The 11,136-nt window shown below is 43.0% G+C and overlaps 1 protein-coding gene across 2 annotated transcripts; it reads left to right on the forward strand.

Annotated features, from left to right (window-relative positions):
* The first annotated feature begins 153 nt into the window (after window positions 1–153).
* Window positions 154–10,605, forward strand: oma1 (OMA1 zinc metallopeptidase). 2 transcript variants are annotated; one of them, XM_068319382.1, is made up of 9 exons: window positions 154–324; window positions 594–832; window positions 1,759–1,987; window positions 2,268–2,441; window positions 2,594–2,701; window positions 3,685–3,813; window positions 4,346–4,420; window positions 5,101–5,250; window positions 6,801–10,605. In XM_068319382.1, the coding sequence occupies exons 2-9, from the start codon at window positions 702–704 to the stop codon at window positions 7,137–7,139; spliced, it is 1,335 nt and encodes a 444-aa protein (XP_068175483.1). In that variant the 5' UTR covers window positions 154–324; window positions 594–701; the 3' UTR covers window positions 7,140–10,605. The 2 variants fall into 2 exon arrangements, with proteins under 2 accessions (XP_068175483.1, XP_068175482.1); XM_068319381.1 differs by lacking the exon at window positions 154–324 and having other exon boundaries at window positions 337–832.
* Window positions 10,606–11,136: the final 531 nt, after the last annotated feature.

Here is an 11,136-nt window from a genome sequence, read left to right on the forward strand (position 1 = left end):
TATAAAATTTTTAGTCATGTCCGAAAGTAAACGATCTATGAACTAAAACCAGTCAGCGTGGTGACAGGTGCCCGGAACGTTTCTCACGGAGTTGTTTCAGGGGGGTCATTTTGGCAGCAGGACCGTCGCACTTTCAGGCTCCTGTCAGTCAAAACAAAACCAAATTTTGTTGTTGTGCCTTGAAACAGACCTGGCAGCCTGTTTTAATAACATTTTAGAATACATTCGGACATTTTCTTGGCCTTTATTGGATGTTGGTCACCATGAGGGTTTGGGTTCGCGTCCGCTGGGATCAATGACATTGACCGCTGAAAGACTTTTGCGGTATGAAATTAATATTTTATGAATATAAGAATAACTTTTACATTATTTGACGAAAATTTCCACACTGAAATGGTGAATAACGGCACTGTTAAATATTTTTTATTACAATTTTAATTGGCCACCGAGTAATATTCTGCCGGCGAAGCAGTAGATGAAGGTTACTCGGGGCGATCATGTTTTTACACAGGCTAAATCTTATCAGATGTCCTTCCTCACGTCTGACATTAAACCCCCTGGTCTTCAAACAACCCGGACGTGGGCTCCAGCAGATCCTCCACCACAAATCAAACTGTGCCGTTCCGACAGCGTCACCTGTCTTATTGTGTAGCGATGGGAGAGCAGCGGATTTACGGTTCATTCCCACAATCATCTCCCCGATGAATGGCCCTGTCCTGAGGCAGCGGGGACACCACTTCCACACCTCATCCCCGGTGAGGGCACTGCCCGTGTCTGTGCTGTGGATGGTGCTTAAACCTCTCCAGAAACTCATGGCGGTAATACTGGGCAGGTAGGAAAAATAAAATAAAAAAATGAAATAAATCCATCCATCAATCATTCCCTTGAGTAACTAGTAAAAATAAAACTATTTGTGACCATAAAATGTGTACCTGACACGTTGACACACAGCCCATGACAATCACAAAACACTAGATAATACTTTCTTTACATGCTCGTTTTTTTGTTGTTGTTATTTTCAAACATTATTTTGAAAAATAAGAAAAATCTAGGATAAAGAAGATGTACGATAGGAAGTTGGGGGAGCGAGTGAGGGGTAGTAAAGGTATTTTTTTTGAAGATGACCCTGTGGTGTCATCTTCATCTTCATCCTTGTCTGGCTTGTTTCTCTAATGTGAAGGATATAAAGTACTTGTAAAGTTAATCACTTGAGTTGATGATGAAAATGAAGTTTGCCATACGTGAGGCTCCAGTACAGCCGTCAGGTTTCATTATATTGATTCATTTTTCACATGAGAGATTTGATTTCAGCACCTCAACATGGAGCTCATTGTATTATAATAGTATTATTTTATTTGTTTTGTTAGATATTGTTGAGGGAAAACAGTATTTTTGAGAAGTCTGATTTAAATGTTTCATCTGAACAATCACAATTATTTTGTCACATTGTCGTGATCTAATTTCTGTTGTGATGCTGTGTTCATGATGAGACCCTCTTTGAAAAGTAGAATATTGATCAGAGTGGGTGCACTTGAAATCCTTCTTTTCTAATGGGAACCTTTGCTGATGATTTTTCCACGTGTATTTCCTTCAAACTTCCAAAATTGCAAATTTCCCACACTTAAAAGGAGTTTGAGAAATGTTCCTTTCTTTTAATTCTTTGTCCCTGTAGGGCGGTACATGATTTTAATTCAAGGCATGTGGATATGTGAGCTACATGAATGGATATCACAGACGTGGATTTGCTCTTTTATTTAGGAGTATAAGAAAGTGGTGGAAGGCTCTACCAGCAAACCGACAGCAGCTCATGCGTGAATGGACCTGGCAGCACCGCTGGCACCTGGCAGCATGGGCAGGCCTCGCTGTGGTGATTCTATTTCTCTTCCTCCTGACCCACCTGGATCAGTCGCCAGTGACTGGACGCACCCGCCTGCTGGTGTTCAACAAAGACAGCTTCATGGAGTTGGCAGCTCTGACTTCAGAGAAGGTGAGATGGTGTGATGACGTGATCTCTGTGTGTGTGTGTGTGTGTGTGTGTGTGTGTGTGTGTGTGTGTGTGTGTGTGTGTGTGTGTGTGTGTGTGTGTGTGTGTGTGTGTGTGTGTGTGTGTTAGTGTTAGAGATAACACAGTTTTAGCTAAATTAATTTAGGGTAAAACAGTAATGACATGTAGAGTAACATCTAGTAGATGGATGGACGAGAAATACAATAGCATGAGGACAAGCATGTGTGTGTGTGTGTGTGTGTGTGTGTGTGTGTATATTCAGTACATGGAGGAGTTTGCAGAGCTGCTGGTTCCAGCCGCTGACCCCCGTCACCAGGTGGTGGAGCGGGTGGTGCAGCACCTCGCACAAAGAAACAAGGACATTCCTGAAGTGTCTGATGTCACCTGGAACGTCCATGTGGTCCACAGTCCTGATGTCAATGCCTTTGTCCTCCCAGTGAGTCACAGAAACACATCTGTAGAATTAGAGGTCATAAATAATGGTTTGTTGACTTTGTTTACCCCAACTGACTGGATTAAAGATATCGTCTACTTTATCATGCCCGTTAAGTGTATTTCCAAACACATGTTCATGTTCCCTAAACACAGAATGGGGAAGTGTTCATGTTTACGGGGATGCTGGAGGCTGTGGCTGATGTTCATCAGCTCACCATCGTCCTGGGCCATGAAATGGCTCACGCCATGCTGGGACACACTGTGAGTACCGGTACTTAACCCCCCTGCTGGTGTTTATGACAGCACAGCATCGCCATATTAAATCCTATTATTTTCACTTTACTTTTTAAAAAATAATATCCTTGGAGGAGTTGGCATGGATGACTGACCTTGAAACACACCGAGAACACATAAAGACGCAGCACTTGCGATTATCATGCAGAACACATGGAAACCTGTTTAGTTCTCTGGAGAATGAATAAAACCTCCTGATTCTGAGATGCTGCAGAGTTCAAAGACGTGTGGACGGTCTGCAGAGAGGCTTCGCTGATTGTAGCAAACCTCGCTGTGCATGAGGATGAGGAAAATAAGTATTGGCCAAATCATTTCTAAGAATAAAATGGAGTCATTTAGAAACACAGAGAGTCTTCAGTGTGTCTGCCCGGTAAGACTGTAAAGCCTGGATATGTGCATTAAACATGGGATCTCCTGATTGTTTCTCATCGACATCCCAATCCTTCTCAGTATACTTATGGCTGGAGTGTCATCCGTTGCACTGCTGTTACATCAGCCGGTGATGAAGACACACTGACAATCACCTCCATGTACTCATCCTGTCTGAACTGTGATGACCAAAGTCCTGTCGACCTCAGACACCGTCACGCTTTATTAATGCTCCACAGATGGTTGTGTTTTGTTTTTTTCCTTTGCTGACAAAAGTCCATTCTTCCTGATCTCAAAAGTGCCTAATGAAGTTGTGGGTATAACAGTTTAAATGTCCTTGGAGGAAATGCCTGAAGGAGATTTTAATTAGGTGGAGGGAATGAGCTTCGATGGGCCTGGTGTTTCTCAGTATGTGTGCTCTTTTGGATTAGCTGTTTAAACAAAATAAATTTGTTCGTGCTCAAAAGTTCAACTAAAATAAATTGCAGTAATCACTGTGTTCCAGATGCCTTCTTTGCCTCTCAGAAACTTTTTGTTGACCCCGTGCCTTGACTCCATGTCACCCCCCCCCCTTCATACAGGCGGAACAGGCCAGCCTGTCTCATGTTGTTGACCTCCTGTCCCTAATTCTGCTGACAGCCATCTGGGCCATGTGTCCTCGAGACAGCCTGGCGTTGCTGGGGCAGTGGGTGCAGAACAAGCTTTCCCAGGTGAGACCCACAATTTTACCCACGGCTGCTGAATAACACCAGTTTTTTTTTCTTCTTGTAATTAAAGAATGATTAAAAGGTTTTGTCATTTTTATTATTGTAGATTTGTCTGATCAATCATTGATCAGATTGATTAGCTCATGAGAGTAGAGTTGGTGTTGTTTCAAAAGGGAAGTATATAGACATTTTAATTCTTATTAGGGTTGTGTATTGATGTGAATCCTGCAATTCATATCACTACACAATACACAATTTATTACACAATCTATAGTTCAATATATATTGCAGTATTGTTACTAAGATTTGAAAATCTGTTATTGTGTTTATTGTGTAAAGACTGTCCCCAGTCTGATGATACCATCTGAGTAGAACGTTGACCTTTTGTGCAACCAGAACAGCAGATGCTTAAAAACACACCGAACCTCAGCCTTCAATCTTTTACCTGAAAACAGTGTTTTTGAGAATTTGGACAAACCAAAATATTTTGAACCCCAATGTTCGTACAAACTCATGCAGTCGTTTTCTGTCTTAGCTGATCTTTAGTCGACCCTACAGCAGGACACTGGAGGTCGAGGCGGATCAGGTGGGACTGCAGTTGGCTGCTAAGGTAAAGGCATCTCCACTTGGCCGTTACACTGAAAGGAATTTACACATGAAGTTCAATGTGTGTGTGTTCTGTTATGTTATAATGTGTGGCTCTGGAAGAGATCTCCATATGTTTGAAAAGCTTCTCTAAATGTTCACTGTGCTTTCAGGCTGGTTTTTGTTCTGTAGAGATGGTCCTGATGACAAAAATATAACGGAACCTCTGTAAAACAAACTGGATGTGTGGGCCTGAATAGAAGCATAGTGACCAATGTAGGATTAAGCATTTTGTAGAGCTCATCTCAAACATGAGAATAAAATAAATATCATGGCCTCAACAACTTCGACTCAAATCTTTTTTCTTAGCATGTCTCTTTTCAAGGTCTGCAAATTTTATTGAATCACTTTTATTAAATCACTCAAGTTAAACATAATATGACAGAAAGAAAGATCATTGGTGCATTTTTCAGTCCTTGCTTTTAAATAAAGGATTTCTCTCAGCATTTCATATGGTAACCATCATTTTGGCACAGCAAACTTTGTCCTGTGATGTGTTTATTTCCCTTTTCTGACAGTAGGGGGCACTGTTGTCAAACTAAAGTAAACTGACATGATAAGTGAGGATTTTGTCTCAGCAGAAGACAGAAGGATGCCGCGCTGTGTGTTTGTGTGTGTGTCTGATTGCTGGTGGTGTCTCCTTAGGCGTGTGCAGACGTGCGAGCCGGGCCTGTGTTTTGGCAACAAATGGAAATCAGAGACCAGATGAGTGGAGGGCCCATCGTTCCTGAGTGGCTGTCCACACACCCATCACACAAGAATAGATCCAATCAGCTGGACCGCCTCATACCACAGGTACAGACACGCACTCAGCCACAGTCCAAATAACAGCACGATGGGTCTTTAACTTTATTTTTACCGCATTTATTTAAGTCAACAGATTCATGTGTTTGAATAAAGTTAAAGACTTTGATCCCCATGTGTGGAGAAAGCCCTCCACGAGAAACAGTGTAGCTTCAGGAGAGATTGGAAGGAGTCCTAATGGAACTAATGAAGTGTCTGGAGAGATGGGAATCCACCTGCAGACATGTGGTGGAGGTACGGAGGAAGATAAGACTCAGTGGGGGAAAAGAAAAAAAAATCAAGGTTTTAGGAAGACAGCGAAAGCATTTTGCCACATAGGTGCCTGGATGTTTGCTTAACTAAATGTCCTCCGGGGTGGGGGGGCTTCAAGTTGAGGATCTACAAAAAAACACCCCCCCGGCAGCAGGTCAGTCTCCCAGCCTCACACACTCAGCAAACACTGGGGCAAAGCAATCAATGGAATCTGGAGGCCAGAAGGAAATCAGCAAGCAGTTATGACAGAATCTTCAATCTGTGGAAAGAATTGGCATCCACAGTCTTACAAGCAGGACTTAGCTGTGTGTGTGTGAGTAAGTGTGTGTGTCCGAGTAGGTGTGTGTGTGTGTGTGTGTGTCTGAGGCGAGGGGAGCGATGCGAAGATTTTAGGAAGCCGTCGGTTTAACCTTGAGGATGAGTTGGAGTGTTGGTTCACCGTCACAAGCCCAGAGCACAAAAGCTGAACAGATGGGTAAACCACTAATTGTTCATCAGCTGCCTTTGTGTGTGTGTGTGTGTGTGTGTGTGTGTGTGTGTGTGTGTGTGTGTGTGTGTGTCTAATACTATCCACGCTCCAGTTTGATCCAGTGCACAGGAGTCATTTAACAGCTGAGTTCTGTCGGGTGAGAGTGATTCATAATGGGATGTTTTTAACCTTGTGAAACGGGGGGGGGCATCAGGCTAGTTAACCCAACTCTTCTGACGGCGCCCCGCCTCTCCTCGTGCACTCATCATTCTTAGGCAAAGCGCATTAAGTCCCCTGCTAGCATGAGAGGAAGAGCCTGTTGAGTGGAAAGCCAAGTGCACGTGTGTGCTCCGAGTGTGTCGGTGATTTTAAGTGAGAGATTAATGAGTTTGGTGAGTGAGACAGAGTGAGTCTGACTGTTGGGAAGTGATTGTAGTTTGTCCCTGCTGGCTCTGCCCACCCAAATTGAACGGGATTTATTTCAAGAAGAGCCTTTCTGATGTTTTCCTGACCACGTTTGAAGGTTGTGCTCGTGGACTGACTCAGCGGGTGGGGTGTCGTCTGATGCTTCATATTCTCCGTCTCTCAGTCCTGTAGCATTACATTGATTTACAGCTGCATTTTGATGAATGATCTGTTTTCAGAGTGACTGAATTCTTGTTCTGATTCACAGTAAACAGTCATAAAAGGCTCATCATCTCAAGATTAAGACATTCACCTCAGGGTTTTGCACATTCTGGTTTTTAGAGCTACCCTCTGCGCCACCGTGCCGCCCTGCATCTGAGTGTCTGAATGTATTTTCTTTTGTGTTTTCATCCAGGCTTTGGACTTGAGGGAGAGCTGCGTCTGCCCTGCTCTCCCTCCTACGGACCCTCGCTCCACCTTCTCCAAGAGCGTCCGTGTTTTATTGGAAAGCCCACAGACCCACGAGAGAGGAGGCCCTAAAGAGCCACAGTCGACCCACTGGCCTGACAAGCAGGAGTCGCCCCACACTGGACTGCCTGCAGCTCTGTTCGCCCAAACTCTCCTTCCTCCCTCCCTGAATGTGGGTCAAAAAAGTGAAGGCATGATCCCACCCGCAGGTCCAGAGTTAGCTGTAGCTGCCCGCGTTTCATGTCCTGCTCCTGCCGAGGGGGCGGGGGGTACAAACAGGCGATGAATGCAGGGAGAAGTGAGTGATGATATGTTGGTCAGATAGTATATTCAACACTGTTTACTGCTGCTTAAAGACTGTCCTTAAAGTTTTATGGTGAAGCTTCCAGTCACCATCCAGGAGATCATTTTTTGCTACTCTTCCCTTAGATACAAGTATGGTAGAGGGTGGGGCTGGTGTTCAATATTCTGGCTGGAGTCATTTCAACACAAATTAAAAAACTACATCAAGTCTCCTTTTTCTGTCCTCCAACACCAGGACGCAGACTGGAGCTCATGGGATGTTGATCATCTGTGATGGCAACTCAGATTCCAGTTTAGTTTATAAGCTGGAATAGAGACATTTTGAATGATTCTTACTATTATTCCATACATTAGAAGAATAATATGTTCATTATTCAGAGACACATGGCAGCAGTAGAGAGAAGGCACTTTTTTTGTGTGTGTTGGAGGCTCTGACGGAGGAAGGCAGAGGAAATCTACATTCTCATTATGACTGCTGCATTCTCATGCCACACACACACACACACACACACACACACACACCCACACACACACACACACAGCACTTGACGCTTTCTCCAGCCTGAGGGGCTTAATGGTGTAAATTTATAAGAGGTTGTTTACAGGTTTAAAAAAAAAATCAGCCTTCTGCACAAGAATGCCAAAATGTCTCACCAAGCTTCGAGGAGTCTTCCATTAGTTTTTGTAAAATTATATTTAACAAGGCAAGATGACATCGTAAATTATAGGAATAACACATGGAAGCCGTTATACAATGAAGAGAGTAGGGCTGCTATGGGTCACATATTATTAGTGTGTGTGTGTGTGTGTGTGTACTGGTACAAAGTAACACAGTTGGGTAAATTGTGAAATCAAAAACGGAACCATTTTATTTCGGTTTATGATAAATTATTTCATTTCTGCTGCGTGTTTAAACTCAAGGCCTGTCAGTTTGCTGTGAACAGTGCAGGTCTCTATTTGAGGCTGTGTCATAGAAAATGTGGTAGTGATAGAATTTGTGCAGAGCCAAGATAATATTGGTCTGTGCACATCCATAAAGCCGAGTGAATGTGCTCCGTCTCTGCAATTGGCAGGAAAAAAAAAAAGTGTCATTCTTGTCTTGTTTTCCAACTGCATCTAAAATTCAGATGGATCAAAGATGACAGCATTATGAAAACACAATGTAATATGTAGGTTGTGCGAGAGAATAAAAGGAAATTATCAGCCTGACATTGCATAAGAACATCAAAACCTTTCTGTTGTCACTTCAGCCGATTAGAAAGTAGATGAAAGATGAGAAGAGATTTAGATGCTGGCAGTTTCTCTCTGAAGTGTTCGTATCTGTGTTTGTGTGTGGGAACTGAAGTAGCGGCGGCGCCATCAAGCTCGTCACTATCAGATAAAAGCCACAAGTTTTGCCTTAACTTGGCTTCACCCAAGTGTTTTAGTAATGTCGTTGTTGCCCCCATGAATACAAGATCAATCTTATCATGTCTCAAAGACCTCCACGCGTTCCGCTGCAGAGCAGGAGATAACATCTCTCAGTTTATTCTAATGGACACTTCTTGTTTCCTCGTCCCGTTTGTTCTGCATGCGCTGAAGCATCTGGAATTGCTCAATACTCTCAAACTGGAACATGCACAGGCAACAGATGACACACTCCCACCCAGAGGTAATTGCAATGAGCGGGATACAACACACACACACACACACACACACACACACACACACACACACTGCACTGAGTAATTGCAGCCCACTGCAGGAGTCTAAACAATGCTGCAACAGGGAGCTTAATCAAGGAAACAAAGGCCACGGTCAGAAAGGACAGAAATGGAAAATAGACAAATTGGAATCTTGGGAAATGAAAGGAGAAAAGCCAAGAATTGTTTCAGGTGTTATTTGAATTAATATCTAAATTAATATCAAACAATTTTTTAAATATTTTTACACTCATAAGCTCAGATTTCTGTTTCTGTGTTAACGTGTGTCGCCCGGGGGCAGACAGGAATTGTTCTATGGAGTGAGTTAGAAATCAGATGTCTACTTTCGTTCTTTCGGTTGTATATTCTTCCGCCCACCAGAGACATCAGACAGCTGACAAACTGCTCGCAGGTAGTTCAAGGTATTGACAAGTTGCACTGAAAAGCTGAAGACGGATCAGAAAATGTTGCACACCCACAGCAGAGAAAGTTGAACGCACAATAGACGACAAACTCTAGATGGTGTTTTCCCCCCCAACAAAAGCACTCCCAGAGAGACTTGGGGGCAGCGAGAGAGCAACCCGACACATCTGCTGTGTAGGTGGCTGAATAATGTCCCAGAATGCAGTCTGGCAGCACTCTGACCTCCCTGTGGATTGTTGCTCCAAGTGGCTCATCCACAATTCCATTTCTTGGATCTCCCCAACAAACACAGACATGCATCATCTGGCTACAGCAAGGAGAGGGAATATAGTGATGGAAATGTGTGTGTATGTGTGTGTATGTGTGGTAAAAGTTGCTGTGTCCTTCCGCTGTGCATTAATTATACATGGTGCATGTGGGTGTCTGATTGAAATGAATATTTTACTGTTTTTAATCACTGCCATTGCCAGAGTGATGGAGCATCTGGCTGTGTTACCTGGGTAATTAAAGATGCTGTCTCACACACACAGGCACATGCGAGTGTGTGAGGTTGTGTCTGCGGTATAGAGCAGATGTACTCCAGAGGCTTACTAATGAGTCACAATTAGATTTTGAATGTTTTAAAGCAATGGGAAACAATAAAGATTGTTCATTCAGTTGTGCCTTTGTGTGACTTTGATTAATAAAAACTTTCCAAACAGGTTAGGGGACAATAGCAAACCTCTGATGTGGGGTGGTGTGTTGGGTAGGTGGAACTGATTCTATGTTGGGTTTACTATCTAATTTATTATTTATCAGCAGTTTGCAAGAAAGATCAGACAATGGTTTTAAAGAGCTCAGTGTTTTTCTTAAAATACTTAATTTACTGACTGTTCATTCCCTTAATATCTATCATCTCTAGCGTAGAGCTCTGTTGACCCTAAGCTACAAACGTGATGACAACCAGACTCCTGGCATTCCTCCTGGAGAATCTTAGCCCGTTCTTTGGGGGCAACTGCCTCCGATTCTGTGACATTCCTGGGTTTACCTGCCACAACCACCTTCTTCTTCCTCTGAAACCAAACACTGGCAGACTTTGAGATCTGTTTGTCATGTGTCACTATCGGTGGGACGCTCTCCTCATCATATCGTCCCTTCTTCCTTTGATAGACATATCTTCATAGGACAAAAAGTGAAGCTTCATAGATCCACAGAGCAGCTTTCAGAAACCTGAATGTCATTGCAATTGTTTCTTGTGATTGTAATTCAAAACCAACTTCCATAGAGGTGAAGTTTGGACACAAGTACATGTGTGAAGGTTGACACCACATTTTAACATCTGATTTGTAACTGTGTGTTCTATGATGGAAGCTCCTCAGTGGGTTGAATAATCTGACACTGCAGTTGTCAATAAAAGTGTAATTCTATATGGAATTATGTCCCAATTTCATGTTGTATTGAGTTATTTAAATTGTTCTTGTTTGCTGTGTTCGTGCAAACAGCTGATAAATAGCGTGTTTTGACAATAAACCTGATATACACTGGGGGCTGAACAGATCTGCTGCCATCTATAATTGTATATTGTGATGTTAATTTCTCTAAGTATGTAGAACCACCAGACTAAATGTGAAATGTAAACATTATATTCTGTACAGCCTCACGTGGGAGATTGTCTTCATATGGAAATGAATCAAAGAATCTTTCAGCTTTTTGGAGCAGCATCACACTTCGCTCCTATCAATTTATCGCTACCCGTGTGCTGAATAGATTTGCCTCCACTGATCAAACTTGACACCAAAATGTTATTTTTAGAAAATAGGGCAAAACTGTGGTGCTGAGGATGACTTGAGCTGCTCCACTGTGCAGCAGTCTGCAGTGTGATCTCAGGAGGATGGC

Source organism: Antennarius striatus, chromosome 7 (assembly GCF_040054535.1).
Source record: "Antennarius striatus isolate MH-2024 chromosome 7, ASM4005453v1, whole genome shotgun sequence".
Classification (NCBI taxonomy): domain Eukaryota; kingdom Metazoa; phylum Chordata; class Actinopteri; order Lophiiformes; family Antennariidae; genus Antennarius; species Antennarius striatus.

Excerpts from the sequence above, each read along its gene's own strand:
- oma1 (XM_068319381.1), top strand. The coding sequence starts at position 498 with ATGTTTTTACACAGGCTAAATCTTATCAGATGTCCTTCCTCACGTCTG. Across the intron at positions 833-1,758 it reads ATGGCGGTAATACTGGGCAG|GAGTATAAGAAAGTGGTGGA; the intron begins GTAGGAAAAATA and ends TCTTTTATTTAG. Across the intron at positions 1,988-2,267 it reads CAGCTCTGACTTCAGAGAAG|TACATGGAGGAGTTTGCAGA; the intron begins GTGAGATGGTGT and ends GTGTATATTCAG.